This window comes from Leptinotarsa decemlineata, unplaced genomic scaffold (genome assembly GCF_025532065.1).
Source record: "Leptinotarsa decemlineata unplaced genomic scaffold, Ldec_3_MD MMD2_P_RNA_scaffold_2, whole genome shotgun sequence".
Lineage (NCBI taxonomy): Eukaryota > Metazoa > Arthropoda > Insecta > Coleoptera > Chrysomelidae > Leptinotarsa > Leptinotarsa decemlineata.
The window spans coordinates 12,419,203-12,446,804 of NW_027412529.1; the positions used below are offsets into that span (position 1 = coordinate 12,419,203).

Sequence of the window (27,602 nt, forward strand, 5' to 3'; positions counted from 1 at the left end):
AGACTTCTCATACAAAAGGTTTACAAAAACCGCTCAAGAGTTAGAAATGAACTTTGTGCAAGAATTCGACAGGTATGTATAGATATTAGCCCTCAAGAACTAAGGAACGTAATCAGAAACATTCGAAAGCGCTACGACTCATGTATCGAAATACGTAGTGGATTAGTAGAGGCTACTGGAATATGAGTTAGAATTAATTGTTGCACTCAATCGAATTATTTCAATAATTAGTTATTAGTTACGTTTATTAAATTTTTTTGCTTCATTGTTAGTTGAATTGTGTGAATGTAATTCCGTTATTTTCATTGAAAATATTCACGCTATTTGTTTTTTTTTCATCTGGCGGCCTTTCATTGTCGAAATCATAAAAAAATTATATATTGTGACTGTTAGCTGTGTGAGTTTTCGAATTTTTGAGTTGTCATAACTAATAATGAATATTCTTTCATGAAATTTTGGTCACACCTATTTAGAGGCACTCTGAATCCAGTGGCGTAGTGATTTTTTCGATAAAAAAATCGCTAATACAAAATCTCGATTTTCGACTAAGAAAAAATATCTTAGTATGCCCTGAAACTTCAATAAACATTTCAAATTTTGTCCCAAGGTAGACCTTTTAGTACTTGACATTTCAAAAAAAATTATTAAAATCGATTTACAACTTCAAATTTTATGGGGGTGTTTCCATTAAAAATGGGTCACACTGTATATCAATGAAATCGATAAAGTAACCGATGAAGCATTTTTTGTGACTCACGCTGATGACACATCCCTATTGATTTCTGAAATGAACGATTATATTCTCACCTCAAAATGTGCCAATGTTGTGTAAGCCATATCAGGTTGGTGTGGGTCCAATGATCTGTTTTTCAATCATGAAAAAACACAATTAATTCGTTTCCATCATCGGCAAAAAAATTGCTCGCGAATTGAGATACAAGTTAATGACTCACTTGTCAAAAACAGTGAAAAGACGAAGTTCCTTGGAATCATTGTAGATGAGAACCTCGACTGGAGGAGTCACTGTCAAAGTATCATAAGCAAAATTAATTCTCTCGGATATATGTTCAGAACTCTAAGACCAGTACTAAAAAGTACTCAAATATTAATGTTGTATCACAGCTTGGCAGCTATGTTTGTGTGGCAACTCAACAAGGTTCAATGATGTATTCAAGGCACCGAAGATGCTAATTAGAATAATTGCTGGAAAGAAAAGAAATGTATCATGCAGACCAATTTTCAAAGAATAAGGTGTTCTCACTCTGCCATGTCTATTTATTTTGGAATCATGTTTGTACATATTTAATAACAAGATTACTATCATGAAACTCAGGCAAACATATAATTACCTACTATGAGCCCGTTCGTAAATACAAAGTGACAACTGATGCTCCTTCACACCTAGGCCTAAAATTTTTTAATAATTTTCCCTGTGTGTATAAAACACAAATTAGTCAACAAGTTAAATTCAAAAAACATCTGGAGAATATTCTATTAGAAAAGTGCTTTTACTCACCAGCTGAGTTTTACGTTGAATACTCTAATAGTTATTGCTTTTGTACATAAACTGTAGTTAATGTATCAACGTTGTGTATAAGGAGTTGTTATCTGTATATATTTTTCTTTGTAATTGTGTATTTTTTTTTATACTATATTTTTTTACGATCTAGGATAAGCATGACTATTCTTATACAAATTGTGAATTTGTCAAAAAGAAAATAAATCTTACTACTACTACTACTGGGATGGCGACGATTAGGGAACCGCTGAGCATAAATTCGAGCTGTATCAGTTGCATTCTTTTTTGTTTCTCCGTAAATTAGCAACATGTCAAGTTTCTCGTTTCTAGTATAATTTGCCGTAACTAATTATGAACTACCCAACAAATAAATTTTTAAAAGTGACAGCATATTCATTAGCCTATTTGTTTAGGTAGTCCTAACAACAGCTACACATCACGGATAACTAGAATAACAGGACTTACTGCATAAGTATACCGAATACGTATAATTTGATACTGGGTATAATCGTTTCTTGCAATTATTCAGAAAATTAGAGAAAATAAAGTGAAAGTGTATGTCATCACATTATTCGGAAGAAAATGATCTTACAAAAAGCCGACAAGCCACCTCCTTTCCATTTGAAAAAATCAAGTTGAGTGAGAAAATTAATATTTGCGACTGTGAAATAATTCTTTAAACGACTGTTAAGTCATAAGTCTCAAAGTCGTAGTTTTCCCATGTTACTTGATCAAGAATAAAGCGATTCATATGATCTATGGGATTCTATATAAAAAAATAAAAATTGGGAAGAAAATGATTTTATTTATCAAATATTGACAAGTGAAGTATTGTTGTATATAGAATGTCATTCTCCATCGAAATAAGTAAAAATATGGAGGATATCCCATTTAAAAGTCGAAAGTTGGGGTCATTTCCGGTCAAACCGGAAGTACGGCAAAGCAAGTGAATATGTCGAAAAATTTATATTGAACTATAATACACAACCTCTAAATTTCGTTTTTCTATCTAGAATAATAAAAAAGTTATAGGGGTGAGCCACCTTAGAGAATCACCCGGTATTTCATAGGCATGCGATACTATCAGATTGAACTGTTTAATCTTACTCTTGAAGATGTTCACTTGGTGATTGAAACACGTATCAAGGTGTTAAAAATAACGGTGTGGTGTTGGGATAAGACTCTAGTGATATTTATTGTTACTAAGGTAACGGAACCATTAGTTGACAGTGATCCAGTAGTTGACAATGTAAGTTTCATTTTCACAAAATAAGCCAAGTTTTATTATTAGAAATCAGAGATTTACAGTATGGAATAGTGATGCCATCTATCTGTTCATCCCATAAGTTAAAACTTCCTACCTTTAGCAAATTCAATATGGCAGCAAATCACAGTTGGTCAGTTTTATATTGTGGATAAAATTAGTATTTTTTAAAGAAAAGTGTTTAGAAGGTTAGTATTTTTGCACAACATATGACATGTTTATTTGTTTGTATTAAATTATTGTAAAACCCGAATGTATATTGCAAGCTATAAGCTAACTCAAAATATGCTTAAAATGTAGCTATGTCATTGTTTACAATATTTTAAGTAGGTGTCATCTACTGGTTCTTATATTCGTATAATGTACCGGTAGTCGACATGGATGTCAACTACTGGTGAAATAATCGTTAAAGTTATTTGTCCCTAAAAACGCTTTACGGGCCTTCTCAAAGCGTGTTGTTTTTTCTAAAATATTTTCAAGGGGATACTTCGATCTGTACCAGTAGATGACAGCATGCCATTTACCAGATCACACGTCTGTCAACTACTGGTGTTTCTTTATTTCAGATATTTTATGATGCCTCCAACTAAAGGAAATATGTTTCGGTATTCAGAAGAGCAAATGGAATCTGCATTAGCTGCGATTTCAAATGGTCAATCAGTTGCTTCTGCAGCTAAAAACAATGGAGTACCCAGAAGTACATTAATTAATAGAATTAATAAAAGCATGTCAAAATTTAGACAAATGGGCCCAGATTCCATTTTGACGGAGGAAGAAGAAAAAAATATTGTTCTTTGGATTTTCACAATGGCAAAAGCTGGGTTTCCAATTGGTAAAGAAGCTTTACTTACCAGCGTTCAACACTTAATACAAGAACTGAAAAGAAAAAACCCTTTTAAATCAGATAGACCTGGGCGGAAATGGTACTACAGTTTTTTGAAACGAAATCCAGAAGTATTTACAAGGACTGCTCAAAATTTAACAATAAGCAGAGCTTCAGTAACTAAGAAAAGTATATTAAATTGGTTTCAAGAAATTAAAACTTATGTAACAGAACATAAGTATGAGGAAGTTTTGAATGATCCCTCACGAGTATTCAATGGAGATGAGTCTGCATTCTTTCTGAATCCAAAAGGTAGTAAAGTCTTGGCAAAGAAAGGCGATAAAACTGTATATCAGCAGGTCAACAGTGATGACAAAGAATGCCTTACAGTTTTAATAATTGGAAACGCAGCTGGAACGATGGCACCTCCAATGATATTGTTTCGTTACGAAAGAATTCCAAAAGACTTAACTGTCAGTGTTCCTGAATGATGGGGTATTGGGAAGAGCGAAACTGGTTGGATGACTGGAGAAACATTTTTCGAATACATCACAAATGTCTTTTATCCATAGTTGTTAAATGCCGGTATTACTTTGCCAATAATTCTTTTCTTAGATGGACATGCATCACATTTAACATTACATCTTAGCAAATTCTGTGAAAGTAATAAAATAATTTTGATTGCCTTATTTCCAAATGCCACTCATCTCATTCAGCCTTTGGATGTAGGTGTGTTTCGTACACTTAAGGATGGTTGGAAAAATAAAGTTCAGCAATGGAGATTAACCAATTATGATGCTCCTGTGTTAAAAAAGTTTCACTTTTCCCCCTTGTTTGCTGAACTAATGGAAAAAAGAGTGACACCAACTGTACTTAAAAATGCATTTCGAAAATCTGGTCTTGTTCCTTGGAATCCAAATGCTGCTTACCTAATGGACACTGATATACATGAATCTAATATACCCAATCATTGCAACGCTACGGCAAGTCAAAAAATCAAAGTGTTAGAAGTTGGTCTAAAGTTCTTAGAAGATAATATTGATAAGGAGAAAATTGCAATATTCAAAAATAGAGATGAATGGGGTGGAGACATACGTGATCATTCTTTATTTTATTTTTTTTAAGAAAAAATGTCTGAATTAAACGTTCTTAAATCTCAAATTATAAAAAATGGAGATTTAAAAACAAAAAAAAAATGAAAATTTGAGGGAAGAAACTGAAGTACCTTCTGAATATAATGTTTCTCTACAGGAGCCAAATATTGGTAATGAGAGGGAAGAAACTGAAGTACCTTCTGAAACTAATGCCTCTCTAGAGGAGCCAAATATTGCTAATGATAGGAAAGAAACTGAAGTACCTTCTGAATTTAATGTTCCTCTAGAGGAGCCAAACATTGGTAATGAGTTATTTGAAACACCCCTCATCTCCTGTTAACTCACCAACTAAAACAACAAAACATTTTACACCCGAAAGAAGTCAAACAGAAGCCCTACAATTGAGACAACCGTCGACATCATCATATGTGGTTCCATCTCCATTTAAAAGAGCTCTATTTTGGCCTGAGCCCAGTCAAAGCAATTGAAACGAGCTAAGAAAGAAAAAGTACCTTCAGTTATTACGGCAAAACAATGGCAACAATATCACGAGAAAAAGCAAATGGAAAAAGCAGTACAAGAGGAAAATAAAAAACTAAGGGCGGAGGAAAGAAAACGGAAAAAAGAAGAACGAGAAAAAATAAAAAAGAAAAACAAGGAAAAGTGCAACTCATAGGAAATAAACGAAAAACGCGCAAAAGAAAAGTATTTATTTCTTCAGATTCAGAAAATTGTGAAGAATGGCAAGAGTCTGGTGATAGCCTTGATGATATCAGTTTTGTGTGGAATGGTACGAGCAATATTGAACAAAAAGATAAAGTGTGTGACACAGAAAAAGATACAAATTTAGATTTTAAAATTGAAGAACGTAATACAGACTCGACAACTGAAAATATACCTAACAATGGACAAAACTCCACACAAGGGTATAAAGAAGGTGACTATATTCTCGGGTCATTTCAAGGTAAAAAGAAGGAATATAAATTTGTGTGCGTTATACAAGAAGTGTGCAACAATGATGAAGTTGAAGTTGTAGGTATGACGGCTTGTAATGAAACAAAAACCGTATTTAAGTTGAATGAGAAGGACGTAAGTTTCATTAATATTTCCCAAATCATTGAGAAGTTAGAATTTCTCAATATAACTTGTGCTGGAGATCGATTAAAATGTGAATTTAAGAAAATGCTTGAAGTTGATGGATAGTTAAAATATCGTCAATTACTGGATCCTGTAGGTGTCAACTACTGGAATTTTGAAAATATTGAATGTCATCTACTGGTTAATTTGCAACCTGTAAGAAAATCTAGCTTTTTTTGTTTAATATTACATTTCGTAAATATTTTCAGTTAATTTCTTATTTTACAAATATTAACAACTATCTTGAGACATAGTCAATAAAAATATTTAAATCTGTAACCGTTTTATTCTCAGATTTGTATATATTTTTTCTTAAGATGTCAACTACTGGTTCCGTTACCTTACAGTTGGATAATTCACTCAGTCTGGTTAATGAATAACAACCTTTTGACCTTTTGTATTTTTCGATTTGTTTCCATTCCTTTCGTATATAATTGATGGTTTTGTTTCCTCTGATAAGCTTCGTCAATAGTAACAGGATTGATTTCTTTTCTTCCATACAAATGATTGAATGAAATAGCAAAATGTTTTTTTTTGTATTTAGAGTGTGAAATAAATGTTTTTCAATAGCACATGAAAGTGTTGATTCTCTCGAAATACAAACAAAATTCTTGTGTACAACTGTGAATGTGAATTACCATCCTATGAAATATATTGAAAATATATACTTCCAATGAATCTTGACGTGGTTTTTCGTCCCGATAAGTTATCACTGCAAAACAACTGTTACCTTGAGAATACTATTGAATTTTTTCAGTAAAATCGTATTTGAAAATTTTTCCTATCTGAAAAAAATGAGTCCAAAATAACTGAATAATCCTTCTCTTTTCCATACATTTCACCCTCAATGTTATCTATACTTCCAATACAATTTCACAGCATCCAGTGGTCGTTCTGTGTCGTTACCATAGAAACGGTTTGTTGGCACGCCGCGTGTTTGACTATGCATCAAATTCACATTATTTTCAAAAAGTTTGATGTTGATTATAATAGTGGTACTAATAGTTACCCTATTAGATATATCTGAGAAAGCAAATTCAATAGTTTTTCTAAAGCAAATAGAACTTCAAACGTTCAAGCCAGTCTCTATATACCTACACAGTAGGTTTAATGGACTGACGCCTATCAGAAAACAACTACTCCCCTGGCTAATACCACGAAGGGCGTTGGATTATATCAGACAGGCGTCAGTGCAGGAATCTTCACAGAAAATGTCCTGCATATGCAATTGGCAATACAACTGAAAGAGTCGACCTTCAATTATGGAACGGGCACACTTGCAGACCGGTTTCGGGCTTATTAGCCACTCATCAGTGCAAGATAGTGACCATCATCGACCTAAAGTCAATGATATTCCACAATTGAAAATCGGAATTCTTTCAGAGTATTTCATTCCTCTTCCGAAGTTGGAGCGAACATCAAAAATGTCACTCCATCTAGTGGACGAGGAACTAACCAACTGCACATCCGTAATTTGCCCGATTCCTCTAAATAAGGAATAAAAACTTTCTTATTAGTCAATGGGCTATGCTTGAAGACTGGCAATAAACAAATCTAAAGCAAATAGAACTTCAAACGTTCAAGCCAGTCTCTATATACCTACACAGTAGGTTTAATGGACTGACGCCTATCAGAAAACAACTACTCCCCTGGCTAATACCACGAAGGGCGTTGGATTATATCAGACAGGCGTCAGTGCAGGAATCTTCACAGAAAATGTCCTGCATATGCTGCATAGTGGCTAATAAGCCCGAAACCGGTCTGCAAGTGTGCCCGTTCCATAATTGAAGGTCGACTCTTTCAGTTGTATTGCCAATTGCATATGCAGGACATTTTCTGTGAAGATTCCTGCACTGACGCCTGTCTGATATAATCCAACGCCCTTCGTGGTATTAGCCAGGGGAGTAGTTGTTTTCTGATAGGCGTCAGTCCATTAAACCTACTGTGTAGGTATATAGAGACTGGCTTGAACGTTTGAAGTTCTATTTGCTTTAGATTTGTTTATTGCCAGTCTTCAAGCATAGCCCATTGACTAATAAGAAAGTCAATAGTTTTTTATATGTTACCGGCGGCCAAATCCATGTTATGAGAAAACATGACGACCAATTTCGTGGAATAGTGCGACAAGAAACATGTGAAAATGGTTCCTGAAAGAGTGCTTATATGCTATTTTGAGGAAACATCAAGAATTATAAAACCTCCTACATTACGAAGTCTCTATTCAATGTTAGAAAGTACATTGAATGTTAAAAATAGCTCTCTATGATATGAGTATTGAGTTTTATTTTGTAACTGAAAGTCTGCGAAACGAGCGTAGCGAATTCTTTTTTTTTTCTTTCTTTTCTTTCTTAGGTAATTTTTTGTTTTGACGGAACCCGGCGATTTTGAAAAATAATTTGAGTGTACTTACGTATTTTGATGCGTAGATTACGAATCCGAAAGAAAAAAGCTCTCCCTTATTTACGAAGTTACAGCCCTTCAAAGTTCAGTAAAGGGCGACTTTTCAGCCGTCTTTTTCACAAAATAAACTATTTAAAAACACAAGCATTTGTTCACTAGGTCACCTTTACACCTTATTCCTCCTTCTTTGACACTTTTCACTTCAATAATCAACATGTTTCTTATGAAAAACTTAATTTAAAAACGAATGCTTCTCCTCGTGACATTCTTCTATTTCTAGATTAGTTACTAGTGACATATCAGAAAAAAGCGGTTGTTATTTGCCGCCGCCTACTATTTCAAATTCGTAATATATCACCAAAAACCAATTTACGATCTAGAGAATGAAGGTTAAAAATATTTGAATTATTTTAGGAATATTGACTGTATCAGGCGTACCAACCATGCCATAACCTTAAAAACGTAAAATAGAGAGATATGTAACCAAAAAGCAGCTCCCTACATTTTTTAATATTTTTATTGGAAAAGGAAATAACAATATTTTTGGTAATATCTACATCGAATGTGAAATTAATTCACATTCAACTTTATAAGTTATTAGTTAGTACACTATTGAATATCGCAAGTTCGGACCTGAACTGTGTAAAATGTTGTAAACAGATTTAGAATCTACGGAAGAATAAATAAAATGAATACTGGATGAAATGTTAAAATTATTGACAATCTCACTAATTTATCACTGTTTGTCTGTCCTAGAAAGCTAACATTTGGTATATAGGTATTTCCTAGGTCTTGCTAGTACTGAACATAACAAAAATTAATAACCAAAGAATATCAAGTAATGTAGGATCGTATTGTTATCTAAAATGAAAATGAATCAATGAATGTGAAATGTCAATTATATGCAAACAATATTCATTTGAAAATAAAATTAACCAAATTCTGACTTCAAATTCGGGATTCAGTTATTTTTTTTCAATATCATTCATGGGCCTCTTACGCTTCAGTAACAAACATTTCAAATATGATGCGATATCTTCAAAATGAGTTTAGTACCAATAAAATCAACAACTTTGAAATTTGAAAAAGGAATTGCTTTCTGTAGAATTTGAATAATCAAATTCTCAATATATTCGCATTTTCCAATTTGCAAACACCTTTGTGATATTGAACTGCACTGGGGTGGAATGAATTTTCATACTTTTCCCCAGAACTTTTCGAGAAAATTTGTCATTTGTTTGAAATCAATAAGGAGAAATATTCATTTTACAAGGAAAACTGATTGAATGGAAGTCTGATATTGTTTGGAACTTCTTTACTTCAGAACAATGCACTTTATTGAACAGTACTGAACAGCAGCAGTCCATCAAGTCGGGCGGTGGTAAACTTTCTGATGGAAAATTTTGAACCGTAAAACTATATTGTCGGCTACGTTATGATGTCACGTTAGTAGTACGGCAAGATGGAGAAGAGGCACTAAACTATTATATCTAAACTCTCTAGATCCAAAAACCCAATTCACAATGGAACGAGAAACCCAAGAAACTCTAGCATTCTTGGATGTTCTTGTGAATAGATATGAAGATGGTACATTGGGTCACATATTGTATAGGAAACCAACACACCGATATGTACCTGAATAAAAACTCTAACCTCCAGCCAGAGAAAAAGAGGGGGGTGATCGAAAAATTGGTGGAGAATTCACGACGTATTAGTGAACCTAAGAGGGTACCTGAGCAACTGAATCCCCTAAAAATTCCTTCAAAGGGAATTGATACATTGAAGAAGAATTCCAGCGGCCCATATGGTGAACGCCAAAGAAACTTCTGCTAGGCCTTCTGAAGAAAAAGCTCTCCTTCTCTATGTTGAATATGTTACAAATCGGATTGGGAGAGAAACATGATGTGAAACCAATATTCAGGCCAACCAAAACTATCAGAAAAAGTCTAAGATTAGCTAGAGACCCCAGAGAGCATTTATCAACACCGTATCCCTTTCAGCTGAGAGTCGGTCTATATTGAAACCACGAAATGGTACCCGTCTCTCTGGAGACAAGAAAAATTGTCCACTCGGACAATCTGTAGATGAACATACTCTTAACAAAGAAAGTATTCACATTATCTTATTTGAAGATTCTGTAAAACTGGATAAAATTCAAAATTACCATTCAAGAATATACAGGGTATTCCAAAGTGAGTCGACACATCTTTGAAAACTCAGTTATTATTCATGCTACGAATTCGGTTGAATATAGCATGTCGCGTTTTGAAAATATTTCATAAACCCTACCCTACATTTATGCATTTCGATTCATAAAACATTCTCAATAACAAAGCTCATATCACCCTCCTTCATAAAATTATGAGCGACTCATTTGAAAATATTTCTTTCTTTCACTAGTTCAAAAAATGTATTTGTTGTGGCGAATAAAGAGCTATAAAATATCTAGCAAATATTCAAAAACACCGACTTTACCATAACATGGCCCTTCTCTTGATACAACGTGTTTCTTTCAACACGATTCGGCCATCAGTTCAATTAATTATAGTTTAAATAAAATCTGTAGGTGTCATGTCTGGTAAAGCAGGAGACCAATTAACAGGACTATTTGTAGCAATCCATCTGTTTGCAAAATAGTCTCGCAACATTCTTTTTACGCCACTAAAATTATGTGCTGGTGATCCATCCTGCTGAAAATAGTTCATCTGTTGAGCCTCCAGATCAAGATCATTGAAAGACTGTTTCAACATTCTTGTTAATGAATGAATGTAACGGGGTCCGTTCAAAGAAGCATGCTTCTGCTTCTAAATGGACCACACTAAACATTATTACTAAATCGTCTTTGCCGATGGTGAGGATGGACTAGAAATTTTTTAAGTCTACTCCTATAACGAAAATTATTTCTATTTTGTTCCAACCGCATTAATATTAGTTCTGTACAAAAACGGCTTTTGATTCACAAAATAAATACGGCTAGTGGAATGGCTTCAGGATGGATATTATCGTTTTGTAAGTTATTACCAAATGACTCAGTTGTGCCAAGTGAGTGGTACGACATGATGATCATGGATTTCACAAGTTCAAATCCCAGTGCATTTTTTTCTGTTTGCTGTCAGTTACAAAATATGGTAATTCGTATACGTAACACAATTGGATGTTTGAACAATCATGAAGTTTAATTTGCCAAAACAAAGAAATTTTTTGTACTAGTGAAATAAATGAATATTTTCACATAAGTCGCTCATTTTCTACTCTGGGGAGAAATGTGATATGAGCTTTGTTGTTGAGATAAGGTGTTCTATTTGAAAAAGTATCATTTTATAATCTATTCTGAGAATGCAACTGTCAATATTTCTTGAGTTTTTGGCATCCAGAAGGCCATTGACAATGGTACTAGTTTGCCAATTTAACCGAAATCGTAGCATCAGAAGAAACGGATTTAGCAATGATGGCGACTTGATTTGGAACACCCTGTATGAGGTCATAGAAATCCAGAAACACAGGCATAATTTCAATAGAAAAAAAGATCCAATGAACATTAATCAAATCTGGCCTCCTGTCTCTAATGGTACACAAACAACCAGGTAATCTCAATAAGAGAAATCAATAATGATAATATAAAACCAAAATCGAATACCAGCAACGGGAACAACCACTCGAGTAGCAACTCGGGCATTGTGACCGTTACTGCATCGCCTCTGAGTCTACCGCAGTAGTAGACGAAACATCAGACATAAAAACCTGCAGACAAAGCTAGATATAAGTTTCGAAAATATAATTCATGTAGTGTAGGGAGGGTGAGTGTGAGCTCACGCACTTAGGACACATGTGACCCATTGTACATCCTCCTGAGGAGTTGTCTTCCTAGGTCGTCGTCCATCCTCTCCTTCCTAGGAAGGTGGACAGGTCGCTGGGAGACATCTCCTTTATATCGGCAGGTGTAGGCCAAGACTCGCCGAACACACACTCTCTTATTGACGATAACTCCGGGCACTCGCACAGGACATGCCTGACAGTCTCATCATCCTGCATAGAGATGTGTCCACTAGCCCCATATTATGTAGGTGTTTCCTTAGCTGACAGTGGCCAGTCAGAAATCTTACTGTAAGGCGTAGATTTGTCCTGGTCATCGCCAGATATTTCTTCGGCGCCAACTTCCCAGGGTCGCCCAAGGTGATCCTGGCAAGATTACATCCTTTGATTTCATCCCATCTCTTTAAAGATTGAGCATGGGTGTAACATTTGACTAGTTCCGCAATTGTCGAAGTCATCAGGCCGTGGGTGCCACTGGGTCCTAAAATTCTTAGTCCAGTCGCTTCCTTGGCTAAAGAGTCGGCAATGCGATTACCTTTACTCCTGTCGTGCCTTTTAACCCACCTCAAGATAATGTTATTATCTACCGAGGCTTTGGCTCTCTAGTGCTAGCCCTGAAGTAACACGGTGTCTGTTCAAGGCTAATAGTGCTTGTATGCTATCAGTGCAGATTGTTATGTTTTTGCCAGAAATTCTTTTCTTGGTTATTTCTTTTGTGGCGATTGACATACCAGCCAGTTCTGTTTGGACCACGCTGGTATTTCTTCCCATTCCCCACTTGATCCTTAGGCTTAGTGATCTGGAGTATACTCCACATCCTGAGCCTTCTTTGGTTTTTGAGCTATCTGTATAAATCCGTATTGCATTTGTAGCATCTGACTCTGTGTTCTGCTTAATTTGTATTTTGTAGGGTTTATTAAACACAAACCTGGGTTCAATTGCATCACTTGTTGCCTGCAGCAGAGGTTGCGCAGTAAGCGCTTCCCACCATAGGCCAGCCTCAATCGACCCATTCCTACTTCTAGGTTTACACCAGCCGTGTGCAATCGTACCATGGCCATTAAAGCAACCTCCTTAACGTACAGATCCAGAGGGGTCAGACCCGTGATTAATTCCATTGCCGCGGTTGGTGTTGTTCTCATGGCTCCTGTGATGTTTAAACAAGCCAGTCGCTGTATTTGATATAATTTTTGGATGGCCGTTGCTTGTAGAACTTTCAGTCCCCATGTAATGGCTCCATACGCTAACATAGGTCTTATTATTGCAGTGTAGATCCAGGCGACTACACGGGGTGAAAGACCCCATGCGCGTCCCACTGTCTTACGACATTGCTCATAAGCCACGTATGCTCTTTTTGCTCTATTCTGTAGATGAGAGTTCCATGTTAGCTTCTTGTCGAGGATAATACCAAGGTATTTCACCTCTTCAGAGAAGTTTAGTTGGCTTTTGAAGATTTCGGGAGGTTTTAAGCCCGTTAAACTTCTTTTCCTGGTGAAAAGGACCATATCAGATTCTTGAGATTGATCGACAGTGAGTGTTCCTTACACATGTTTCTATTAATTTGAGCCCATCCTGCACTCTATCGCACAGTGTGTTTACAAATTTGCTGGTCTGCAAGATAACTATGTCATCTGCGTATGCAATTGTGTAGAATCCATTTTTGTTAAGGTGATTAATTAGGGTATCCAGAACTATGTTCCATAGAAGGGGTGATAAGACCACTCCCTGTGGGCATCCCCTCATGACCAGTCCTTTTACTGTGACGTCTTCTACATTAATACTTATTGCTCTGCTAGAGAGAATCTGGAGTATCCATTCTCCTACTACCAGGGGTACATTCCTGGAGTGTAATTGCTGGGTAATTGTTGGAAAAGTTGTTTTATCAAACGCTCCCTCAATATCTATGAATATACCTAGGGTGGATTCTTTGTTGTCCAATGATCTCTCGATTCTGCGTACAACTGGGATACTAGAATATATAGTTTTTGAAATATTGGCAATATTCAGAATATGTGGAGATGTACGAGAACTAATTTGCAAAAAAACATGAAAACTGATTTTTATTCCGTTGAAAGGATGTACAAAAACTCAGTAAGAACAAAATACGCACCATTTCAGTCAGTGCACTTTTGCCAACACAAGTCAATTAATTACATCAGCATTGAAATTGTGTGCTCGGGATTCCATGAAGTCGACGAAGGCCACGTTTGCTTGGTCCTGATTGGTGAAGGTTCTACCGGTGAGAAAGTTATTATATTGAAGTGTTTGGAAAGATGGTGGTCGGTTGGCGAGAGGTTAAGGAGTATTTTTAATTTTCAGACGGTGACTAGCGTTATGGTGGAGCAGAATTGGAACTCATTTACCGGCTGCTGCTGACTCCATTTTTGGTATATTCCGTCGATTTTCTCACAACAGAAATCGGCTCTGATGGTGTGGCCGGGTTACAGAAAATTATACTGTATCATATCAGGCGCTGACCACCATACAGTAACCATGGTCTTTTTTGGTGAGTTTTTTCCTTTGGGAAATGCCTGGGGGTCTCATTGGTGTCCAGCCACAGTCTTGAACGTCTCCTGTTGTTGTGGATGATCCAAATTTCATCACACGTGACGATCCAAAAAGGAATCCTATTGGTTGCACGAAAACAAAGAAGAACATACCTCGAAACGCGATCCACTTTTTGAGTTTTCAGACCTTTCTAATACGTTAAACCATCATAAACCGCATAGAAGTTGACGCCCAACTTTTCGGCCATCCGACACACCTTTTGTGATGGGTCAGTCTCCACCAGCGTCCTCAAATCCTTGTCCTGGATTACTGTATGTCGGCCAGTTCGGGGCTCATCTTCGAGGCAAAAACCTCCGGAACGAAATTTCGCAAACCAATGTTCAACAGTGCGTCCATTAACACCATCACTACCAAATGTCTGCTTAGTTTTTTGAAGCTGTTTTGGCAACGCTCTGGTTCAATTCGCATCCGTAGAGGAATATTGTCTGAGAATCGCTTAACGACATCATATAGTGATGAGCTGAAAATATATAAAAATTGAAATTTGGAAAAAAAGAACAGCAGTAATCGGTATGTAGATATACACCACGACATAATAGAATAAATTTTTATTGAGATATAGGACTACAAAAACAAATGGCATTGGAACGCACGAAATTTTGAAACAACCTAATATTTTATCATTAATACGCTGAGCTCATACACTATAATCGCAATTTTTCATTCAACCAGTCCTGCTGGCATTTGTTACCGTCTTTTTGTCACAATCTGGAAAATAAATCAAGCTAAATATGAGATGACACTCCAAGGAAAAATATCGAACTGGTGTGGATCTCATCCCATATAGGCATTCCTGGTAATGAAAAGGCTGACGAGGCTGCAAAACAGGCTAATGCAGACCCATCTGCTAAAATTATATCAAAAATACAATATACGGACATGGAGCTCAAAATATATATACGGAATATTTGGCATGACAGATGGCATAAACATCAAAATAACAAACTTTTGCAAATAAACCCGAATCTGAATCCCAGGCCCACCAGGCTCCGCACTGGCCATACCAAGCTGATACATCAACACCTCCTTCAAGGAGATCTGGCCAGAAAATGTGAAACCTGCCAAACAAACCTTGATGTAAACCACATTCTTCTGGATTGTCCATCTTACCAACGATAGAGACGTGCTATTGACCTACCCGGTGACCTACGAGCAATCCTCACCCCACAGAACATTGATAGACTGGTTACTTTCCTGAAGTGTGTAAATATATTGTATGATATATGAAACTCTTACACAATATAGCATGTTCTAATGATTGCGAACATCTCACCCTGAATTTAAATCGCGTTACTACATGGTTTCGAACTTGAATTTACACAACTACGTCATAAACAATCAAGTTCTGGATGGTCCTGACACACTCACTGATCTAGGTGTTACTTTTGATTCATCCCTCTCTTTCAATAAACATATTGACACTACTATAAAAGCAGCTTACCGCATGTATGGATTCTTAATTAGAAATACAAAAGATTTCGATAAAGCTTCAACATTGAAATTACTTAATTTCATTTTTGTTCGATCTAGGCTGGAATACACAGCTGTCGTGTAGAGTCCCTACTATCAGGTTCATATAAATAAACTAGAAGACCTACAGAGGCGCTTCCTGAAATATATGTCTCAACTTGAAGGCACGTATCCTACTGTAGAAATACCCTAGTATGAATTGCTTGTAACTCACAATTTTTGTAGTCTCGAGATAAGGCGTAAATATTATTCACTTCTATTTTTATTCAAGGTCATAAACAATATCATCCCCTGCTCTCAACTGTTACATAAGTTGAATTTTTGGGTTCATAGAATGTCATCTAGAAATATCTCAACACTCCGCGTAAGAATATAATGAAAAAAATCTCCAATTTATACAATGTGCGATACCTCTAATTCTGTTATTGATATAATCAACTGCCAGATTATACAAATCAAAAGACATTTCTTAGGTAACTGACAGTTCTGTTTTTATTTTTTTTTATATAGATTCACAAATTATATTATTAACTACATATTTGTAAATGCCACTGTTACTCCCTATTCTGTAATTGGGTTCATCCTGTAGAATAGTGTACGAAATGAATAAAATGAATCGAACCCCGCTAATAACCCATAAACTTGATACGAAATAAAAGAAATCAAGCTAAATCAATGGAGAATCTGCTGAAGTGTAATGAACAAAACTGATGTTTGAAGGTGATTGACAATGTTTCGTGATGAATTTCACTAGTTCGGACTTCCATTGTCTATTATATAAAATGATTTGAAATCCCTGAAACAAGTAAAAAAGAATAATTAAAAAAGAATAGTTGAAAATAACAATTATATTAAGCAACAGTAAACCTGAAATGAAATGATAGTAAAATAACCTACAAGTAAAAATATAATAATTGAGTAAATAAAAATTAAAGGAATGCAAAGAGAAAATAATAAAAATAAAAATAAAAAAGTGTAGAGATTCCAAGTCACGTTAGTTCACGACGTTTCGATTGTTGGTATCTACAATCGTCTTCGGGTGATGACTCGGCTACTCAAAACTTGTCTAGATTTTTACTTCCCTTAATACAACCATTACAAGGTAAAACATCGTCTTTTGTGAAGAATTCAAGACATTTTATCGAACTACTAGGGTCAATTGAAGTCACACAGGAAGATCAACTAATTAGTTTCGACGTGGAAAGCCTTTACACCAACGTTCCGGTCGAAGAAGCACTCCAAATCATACAGAGAAAGCTATCCGAAGACGGGAACCTGAAAGAGAGAACGAATCTACCTATAGAAGTAATTATGGAATTAATAGGATGCTGTGTACGAAACTGTTATTTCCAACTGAAGGACGAATTCTTTACACAAGATGAGGGACTGCCAATGGGATCGCCACTTTCACCAGTCATAGCCAACATATATATATGGAGTGGTTTGAAACTCTGGCCATTGAAGAAGCCCACAAGAAACCTCGAGTCTGGTTGAGATATGTTGACGACACCTTCATAATATGGAACCATGGGAATACTGAACTAGACGCCTTTCTGAAACACATCAACAGCGTGAGACCTTCCATCACTTTCACAATGGAGAAGGAAATCCACAATGAATTGCCATTCTTAGACGTTTTGGTGAAGAGGACCGACACTAAGTGGGAAACATCTGTATACCGAAAACCCACTCATACGGGACAGTATCTGAACCACGAATCCAACCACCATCAATCGACAAAAAGAGGAATCATCAAGACTCTATTAGACCGTGCTTTTGGGCTTTGTAATACAAAGGAAGGTCTCGAGAAGGAACTAGACATCATCAAAAGTGATCTTCAGCGGAATGGATACTCCAAAGCGATGGTAGAAAAGACTTTGGCCAAAAGACAGCAGGAGCCTCGCAAGGAAGAGAAGCCGTCACAACCAGTGCTTGCACTTCCCTACATCAGAGGATTATCGGAGAGGATAAGAAGAATTGGTTCCAAGTACAACATTAGAACCTGTTTTAGATCCGGTAACACTATCCGTAGCAGCCTCACGAAAACCAGGCCCCCAAACGCGGACTGCGATTCCAAGAATTGCATTTACCGGATACCCTGTGAGTGCGGAAAATCCTATATTGGTGAAACTAAGAGGCCATTGAATATTCACATTGCCGAGCACAAGAAGCACACACAGCGAGGAGAAACCAGCAAATCAGGAATAGCAGACCATGTTTGGACCCATCAACACAACATCGAGTGGTCCCAAGCTGAGATCTTGCACAGAGAGGAACATTGGTTCAGGAGAAAATTCAAGGAAGCCGCATACATGTTGTCCAACAACGTATTCAGCCAGGCCAGCGTAGATATACGAAACATATGGAAACCCATCATCAAACGAGAAATGACCAACTCCCGCCAAATCGGACATCTCTCACGGAATCAGTGAAGCGGAAAATGGAAAGTAGAGAAAGTGAAAGTATTTCAACGACCTATAAAATAGTCATCTCTCGGAGGAATCAGTCCAGTCATCACCCGAAGACCCAGTCATCACCCGAAGACGTAGATACCAACAATCGAAACGTCGTGAACTAACGTGACTTGGAATCTCTACACTTTTTTATTTTTTATTTTTATTATTTTCTCTTTGCATTCCTTTAATTTTTATTTATTCAATTATTATATTTTTACTTGTAGGTTATTTTACTATCATTTCATTTCAGGTTTATTGTTGCTTAATATAATTGTTATTTTCAACTATTCTTTTTTAATTATTCTTTTTTACTTGTTTCAGGGATTTCAAATCATTTTATATAATAGACAATGGAAGTCCGAACTAGTGAACAAAACTGATTTCATTCAATTTAGTACTTTGCGTTAGTACCCTCCAATAAAAGTTTGTTTTCAAAAATATTCTGTATATTTATTCTGTGTTCATAATTGGAAAATGACAATTCATCTCGCCGTTCCATTCTTCACTAAGAAGCCTTCAGCCGTTCAAGTTCATCGAAATTAATTCCATCTCTCCATGCTAAATCATCTGAATACATTTTCTGAGCTTCATACTGAACAACACCGTTTTTTTATTGCAGTGTACGTGTTCGTCGGAGAGCACATAGCTTTAATAGATTTCATAAAATGTCTCCAGAGACGAAAGCTGTTAGACTCCGGGGACTATGTCGTGATATCGGTCGACGATGAGATCTATGATCCCAACAGACGAATAAAATTAATTCGCAGAGGTGAGTGGACTTTTAATCGAAAATCTATGTGGTTTGTGAAACAGAGGAAGTCGTTTTAAAACAAATTTATTACACTCACGTATTTTTATCATGAATCCGAAATCAAAACTTGGAACTCGGCCATTGACTTCCAGTAATAGCCCTACAAAGTTTCCGAAGTTTCAAAAATCACTACTTTTCAGCCTTGTTTGAATGGAAATGGGTCACACAAAAAAATTGTGGAATGAATGTCATACGTACTGTCATCGTGACATGCTTAGATTCATTTCATTCGTGACATGAAGTCGTAATTGTGATGCACTGTTTGGAACCTTTGTTGTAATGATAAATATTCCTGCTGTTTTATCGTAACACCAATCTTCCTCTGAAGTTGATTACTTGGTGATCGAAAGCATGGAGTGCTTCATCTTGTGAGGTTATTCAGATTGGTGCTGAAGCAAGTGTCTTATTTCGAAACGTCGCAATTGAGGATGACATTATTTCATGTAACTGAAGTTTTATCTCTTTCATGTACTATATTGTGTATATGTTAATGATTCTGTTAATGATATCTGATACAATCTCATAACGAGTGCTTGGAGTACAAACTGGAAAGAAAAGAGATTTTTTGTATGCTTCAATGTTTATATGAAAGTAGTTGTTTCGAAAGAGTGTTTTTCCAATTTCTAAATGAAAGTTACTTTTTTGCATGGTTTACACATCTTTGTGAAGAATTTATTTTTATATCACTGGCTTTCTTTCTTCCTTTGGAAATTTCCCATGTTGTTTTTTTGTAAAAAAAAAGATGAGTATATTTTCACCACGTCACTATCACAACTTATTTCACTTTTTTGACACTTTTCAGGTGAAAAATTGACATTATTTCTATGAAGAACGTTATTTATTTACTGAGCTGCTTTTTGTTGATGAATATTTCCATTTTACATTTTGAAGTTATCGTCACAGTGGGCATTACTGATTCCTATTATTATTTTGAATTCAAATCAGTTTTTTTGCCTTCATTATGGAAATAATTGTAATTTCGTTCAAGCTGATGTTTAATTTTTTTATAAATTGCCCACATCAAAATTGACATTGAAATCATATGAATTTCGAATAGTAGTCGGTGACAGTTACCAACTGTATTTTTCTGAAATGTCATTAGTTCCTACGTATATATAACCTCAAAATGGAGATTTTGTGAGAAAAATATTTATCAAATTGAAAAATGTCAAAGAAGATGAAATATGGGGTGAAGATAATGTTGTCGATAAATACTTGTGATTTCTATGTTTTGTATTGTACAAAGGGAAGGCTGAAAATTTGCAATTTTTGGAATTTAGGAGGGCTATTTCAGAAATGAAAGAGCACGGATATTTTCTTCGGATTTGTAATCTACACGTCAAAATACTTAAGTACACTCAAATTCATTTTCGAAGTCTGGTGTAGTCAATTCAAAATTCAACCAAACTTCCTGTTGAGTTCCATGCTATGACTGCCATGCATCCGTGTTGGATTTTTTATAAAATGTAATGTATGTTCTACTGTCAGAATGCAACTTCATATATTTCAATTGAAAACAGATGAGCTGAATTTATTTGGATCATGTTTCTGAAAGTTTTGTATCATGATCTACATGAAAAAATATCAATAACCATAATATTATGAATGAATGAGCTTATCTTGAATCTGCTCCGTCTGTCTTGCGGTACGCGACACAATAGTGAGATCAGGGCTGTCGCCATGGGGGGGGCGGGGGGAGCCTCCCCCCCTGCTTTTTCGACTTAAGAAAAAGTTGGGACATTTTGGGCCGTGAAGATAGAAAAAAATAATAGTAAAAAAATAAAAAAAAAAGAAAAATAAAAATGAGAGAAAAGAAAGAGAGAGGCGATGAGAAAAGGGAAAGAACCAGGAGAAGGTTGGGATTTCCCAACATGCATAACTTGGAGATCCCATACTTTAAAATTCTGAGTTGTTTGAAAACTTCCAAAAAAAGTTCAATTTCTCCCAAATGAGAGAAGAGTCCGAAGTGACAGTTTTACAAAATTCTCAACTTTCCGCTGGTTTTTCGTCTTGGAAAAGTTGGGAAATTTTGCTGGTGGGGTTGGGAAAATTTGGATTTCATCCCCCCCTGGTATTTCTTTTCGCTACGGCTCTGAGTGAGATGCATTCAACAACTGATACCACTCTGGCGGACTCGCTTCACTATAACATCCAGTCACAGTGGAGTGGTGGGTCATTTTAAGAAGGGGTGTATTTCAGGGTGATACCCTCGGTCCCCTTCTCCTCTTCATCTTACCATTGCCATCATCCATTGCGCTCAGAAATACTCGAGGGATAACTGCGGCACCCCCGGAAACCGGAGGGACAAGTTCACAGAATTATTGTTTATGGATGATCCTTAACTTTATGCCTCTGGAGAGAATCTTGATCAGTCTGGTAGTGATGGAAGAGTACCCGCATGATATGGATATAAAATTCGAGATGAACAAATATGCAACGGGTCATCTCAAAAGAGGACATGCAAGGACTACGGAGAGGATCTGCAGCTCGTAATCATCCTGCATCATCTGGATGCAGGAGAGACGAATACTCACCTTGGGATGGAACACTCACAAGAGATGACAGCAGTGAAGAACTCTCTTCGCGACAAGTATCAGCACAAACTCTGACCGATCTGGTCATCGGAACTGTCATGAAGGAATATCGTGGGTGCTATCTCTACTCGTTTGGAGCAGTTAAATTGACTTATGATGAGCTGTAGAGATGTAAACACTTGAAAAATCGTTATAGAAGTTTGCATCCCAAATCATCCCTGTCACGGTTGTACTTTTCTCGACAACAAGAAGGCCGTGAACTTTCGAATTTGAAGTATGCACATGACAGAGTGGTACTGGATGGAGCCTGCAAAGTTATCAGTTATCATCTCGTTCGAGACTGAAGGAGATGATCACATAGTTGAAACACATCCTGCAATTCGTCCCACAGCCGCAGATATCACTTCACTTCTGCGGTAACACTCAAATCGAGTGGGCTGAGATAAAAAACTAATGAGTTTATCATGGCCTGCCAGGATGGTGTCTTCAACACCTCAATCTACCACAGTCGCGTGATCGGTTTAGACGTTTCTAACACAAGGTGCAGGGCCTGTTATCAGGCGTCTGAAGCCCTGATGCCCAACATATGCGGTCTCAGCCTATATCCAACGACATAAAGCGGCCTTGAGATTGCTTTATTACCATCTACGGCACTCTTACGGTATTGCGAGACACTCCTAGGGATATTGAATCCGTTGTGGGAATCGGGAAGTAGCGAATTTATTGGACCTATTCGTTCCTCACCCTCAGACTCGTACAAGCTGATGAGCCTGATGTAGTTCTCTTTGACCATCAGAGCAGAACAATTTTGTGGAGTTTTTCAGTTCCTGGTGAGAATAATATCACCAAAAAGAGAAAAAAAAAAGATAAAATATCGAGATTTTATCTTCAAACTCCACAAAATCTATCAATTTTTTTTATTATGGTAGTCCTTAGTAGAATGATGCGCTGTCTCTTGCGGCACTGAGGAAGAAATCTCAGCCAGATAAATGCAGAAGACAGCCATTCTTAGCTCACTACGCTTGTTCTAGAAATATGATTCTCGTTCCCAATCATGAATCATTTCACGGTGTGGGAAATGATCATCTTTGTTTGAAGGTGATTGACAATGTTTCGTGATGAATTTCACTAGTTCGGACTTCCATTGTCTATTATATAAAATGATTTGAAATCCCTGAAACAAGTAAAAAAGAATAATTAAAAAAGAATAGTTGAAAATAACAATTATATTAAGCAACAATAAACCTGAAATGAAATGATAGTAAAATAACCTACAAGTAAAAATATAATAATTGAATAAATAAAAATTAATGCAAAAAGAAAATAATAAAAATAAAAAAGTGTAGAGATTCCAAGTCACGTTAGTTCACGACGTTTCGATTGTTGGTATCTACAATCGTCTTCGGGTGATGACTGGACTGATTCCTCCGAACTATTCTTTTTTAATTATTCTTTTTTACTTGTTTCAGGGATTTCAAATCATTTTATATAATAGACAATGGAAGTCCGAACTAGTGAAATGATCATCTGTTGATAATACTGTTGATAATATTTGTGAGCCCTCTCGAACGTATCGGGGCTCCGGGGGATAGGGCCCAACCAGCACAACCTTAAGAAAATAATAATGATAATAATGATAGTAATGAAGGGTGATAAAGAGCAAACTGAGAAATTCACCTCTAAAATTCACTGCGTGATATAAGCTACTGAAGATTGCAATTGATCATATTCATAAATTTTTCCTACATATCAAATAATCAATGGTAAAAATGAAATTATTATATGTAGCTTTTATTATCATTTTTGACGTTCCATTTTAAATAATAAATGTATTATTGTTGCTGTTGCTATCAATTTGTTAATAGTTTCCTCTCAATTGAAGGAAGGTTTACATCAAATATCAGATGTTGGTTATGCATTAACGTAATTTGTATCATTTTAGATTACCTGGACCCTTTTTTGAGAGATGTTGGTAATGTTAGTGATGTTATGGGATTCAGGTCGGTTTTGAAACTGACACCTTCGCATCCCAGAAATCCAAAATATAGGTGAGTTGAGCATGAATTTTGATAGAAAAGTGGCAGTAGATGAAAATAACTAGATTAGACCTTGAAAAACCAATGTATTATGGTAACGAATTCTATCTTACTTCCCAAGTATCCAAATATTTGAAATTTTTATTGAATTATTTGGTTATTCATTTGGTCTAAATTCATTTGGAAGATACCCACAATTTTCTGGATCGAAAGGAAAAGTAGAATACCAAAATCTTTTTTTTCAGAAACGTAATGATTCTTTACAAATTTTCAGAAATATATAGTTTCGGGATGAATTGTATGTATTATATATTCAGACGTCGCAGATGAAGCTGGCAGGTCCTTTTAATACATTTATTGATGGTGAAGTAAAAACCATTTTCTTTCCATGTAATGTATTCTTTTCGTTTGCGATATGTCAAAATGTCGATGAAAAAATTTGTTCAGAATGGGCAATTATTGTTCTATACAGAGTTGTATATACTATAGCCTGCCAAATCTAGGAAGCGACTTTAAAGTCTCGGCTTAGGACCTCTCCTAAGATGCGCGTGGTAGAAAACCCTCAAAGACGATCGGAGCTCAGTCTTAACGACAATCATGTAGTGTCCACTTCGGTGAAGTACGCGATAATAGTCTAGATACTAAGAAAATGACATTCGAATCGAAATTGAAACGAAAAGTTTTGTGTGGCCAAGCGAGAGAAGTGATTTCCAATGTACTTTTTTCAGGCAACGAGAACTTGATAATTATTGCATAAGCATGAACCTGAAAAACCTTCAAGATACACCCGTGCAAAAGCGTCGGGTGTAAGTTTGGGTAACATTGAAAGAATAGCTCGTGAAACGAAAACCATTGAAAATGATGAGACATCCTTTTTTCAACGCCTAATAGAAAGAGACATAGAAGAGTATCAGAATCAGATTTTGATGATTTCGTTTTGTCGATATACAGTGTGGTCCACTAAGTCTGCAACAAATGGGGAACTTTTTCATTATCGATTTCTCAGAAAATTTTATTCTTGACAACAGTTGGTGCATGTTCCAAAACTATACCAAGTGTACCTGAAATGGCTTTATGACAAACACCATACAGGATAGGCCAAAAAATATAAAGTTCGTTCAAAAGTAAAGTACCCTCATTTCATAAAATATATCTAAAAAATATATAATATATCTAATATATAAAAATGAATGTTTGTTGGTTGGTTGGTTGGTTGGTAAGTGATAAACTTCTACATCGCTCAACCGATCGTGATGAAACTTGACATGTATGAGTAATTTTTCATAGGAAAGGTTTAAGGTTATCAATTTTTCTGTAACTCGCCACTAGATGGCGCTGAAGAACAATTTTTTGAAAGCACTGTTCTATAACGCTGCGCACGCCTAAGTTCGTTGATTCTGATTCTGTCAAAACATTGAAACAGCAGCGATACAGCAACATAGTAATACAACTACTAAGTTCTACACGGGCGAAGCGTATATATATACACCTCTCGAAACGAGAGGTGTAACTGCACCTATCGCTTCGAGAGGTGCAGTTACACCTCTCGAAGCGAAGCAGTAACTCGTCTTGATAATGCCATCTGAGATGATGGCCAAACGTCGACTATCGAATAGTACACAACGGATGAACACACGGAAAAACAACACATCATATATATATATATATATATATATATATATATATATATATATATATATATATATATATATATATATATATATATTTACAAATTTGCCTTTGAATGTAATAATTGATAGCCTACAAAACCACTGGGATATCATTTCTCAGCATTGTATGCTTGATTTTTCAAATTTAAAATCAATTTTAGAATTTATTTTTGACTCTAATGTCCTAGTTTTTCAGGACACTTTCTACAAACAAATTTTCGGTACCCCAATGGGGTCAACCATTTCCCCAATTCTAGTAAACTTTGTACTAGATGACTTAATTATGAATGTAAAGGATAGAATCCCTTTTAATATTCCTTTCATTAAACGCTATGTGGACGATTTGATCCTATCTGTGCCTCGTGGGAGAACTGAAGAAGCATTAACAACGTTTAACAGTTACAACGAACATCTGCAATTCACAGCTGAAGAGGAAGGTAACAACAGTTTACCATTCTTGGATATGCGAGTGTGCAGAAACACAGATAATGTTCTACGAACAAGATGGTACAGGAAACCATGCGCAAGCAACAGGTTACTGAACTACCATTCATACCATCCTACAAAGATGAAAATGAATTTAGTCCTCACCATGAAAAACAGGGTGATCAATCTGACACATCCACTATTCAAAGATGATTGTATCAAAGAACTAAAAGGTATTCTCCTTGAAAATTCATATCCTTGGAAACTTTTGAATAAATTACTTTCCAGCAATGTTTCCACAGTGACTACTGTTTCAAATAATTTAGTTAACCCCATAAATAATAATAATTTTAATTTATCAAACAGTGGAGATATACCTCCAACTTCATTATTTTTCAAAACCTTGCCATATTTTCAGTCTTTAACACCCAAGCTCTTGAACGTTTTCAAGAGTGAAAATATTAAATTTGCTCAATACATTGTCACCACTACGAATAGTCTGTTTTCCAAAATTAAAACTCCTTTGAAAACTTTAAAAAAGTCTAATGTAGTATATGAAATTCCTTGTCATACATGTGATAAGACATATGTTGGTCAAACATCTAGAATATTATCAGAACATATAACGTCACATAAAAGTGATTGTAATATGAATAAAGCTACCTGTGCATTGGTTGCACATGTCATCAACACAAAACACACAATGAATTACACCGAAGTTAGAGTATTGTGTACTGAAAGTAACTTACAGAAACGGCTGTTTAAAGAAATGTTCTTTATCAAAAGGAATACAAACAACATGAACAAAAAGAATGAAATTAACAACCTCAGTAATATTTATAATTACATCTTGAAATTGGAACTGATTCCCCCAGGTTCCCAAAGTAACAGATAGTGTGTGAGTTTGGAAGCAGTGCTGAGTCTTGTTATTCACTTCTTTTATGAGTACTTGGCAGCACTGTATCCATATTCAGATACTTTTTGAAACTGCTAGTGTCAACATTGCTGTTGGTGTGCCTTTTGGTAATCCTGTTTTGGTTATACTGTCAATTTTCAAACTTTAAACTTCAAATGTCATAATGTCAAGTATCAATTTGCAAATATTTCCTGTTTCCTTTCTTTCTAGTTGCTACCACGCCACTAGTAAGTGCCATGCATGGCCGTTAAAATAAAATTTCAAATCCTCTAAATGTTACTTCTGAATAAGTTTTATATATATTTTTTCTTTAAACCATAAAAATTTAATGTGTGAAAAGGCAGAATGTGGTGATGGTTATGAAACAATGCGCGAAACTGCAAATATTTTCAACGAGCGGCTTCCAGACAAACAAATTTGCTATTCAAGTGTAAGTAGAATTTTGAAGAATTTCAAACAGACCGGCTCATTAGAATATAAACATAATACGGAGCGTACGAAACCTGTATGCACAGTATACTGCTTGACGTACTTCAAGCAGTAGTAGAAAATGCTAGAAGGTCCACCCAAGAAATTAGTGATTATACCGGCATGAAAAAACCTCTGTGAAGCGTATTCTCAAGAAACATAAGTACCATGCTTACAAATCCACATTCATTCGTACG

The 27,602-nt window shown here is 35.9% G+C and overlaps 2 protein-coding genes across 2 annotated transcripts in view; one reads left to right on the forward strand and one right to left on the reverse strand.

Moving 5' to 3' along the window:
* Gyc32E (Guanylyl cyclase at 32E) overlaps positions 1 to 27,602 on the forward strand; it is a 211,426-nt gene that overhangs the window by 65,506 nt on the left and 118,318 nt on the right. Inside the window, exons 4-5 of the mRNA XM_074183625.1 lie at positions 19,164 to 19,313; positions 23,832 to 23,937. Of these exons, the coding sequence (XP_074039726.1) occupies positions 19,164 to 19,313; positions 23,832 to 23,937 (256 nt within the window). The remainder of the gene's footprint in view (positions 1 to 19,163; positions 19,314 to 23,831; positions 23,938 to 27,602) is intronic.
* Positions 1 to 27,602, reverse strand: part of LOC141485938 (uncharacterized) — a 171,191-nt gene that overhangs the window by 25,920 nt on the left and 117,669 nt on the right. The gene's annotated exons all lie outside the window — the stretch shown is intronic.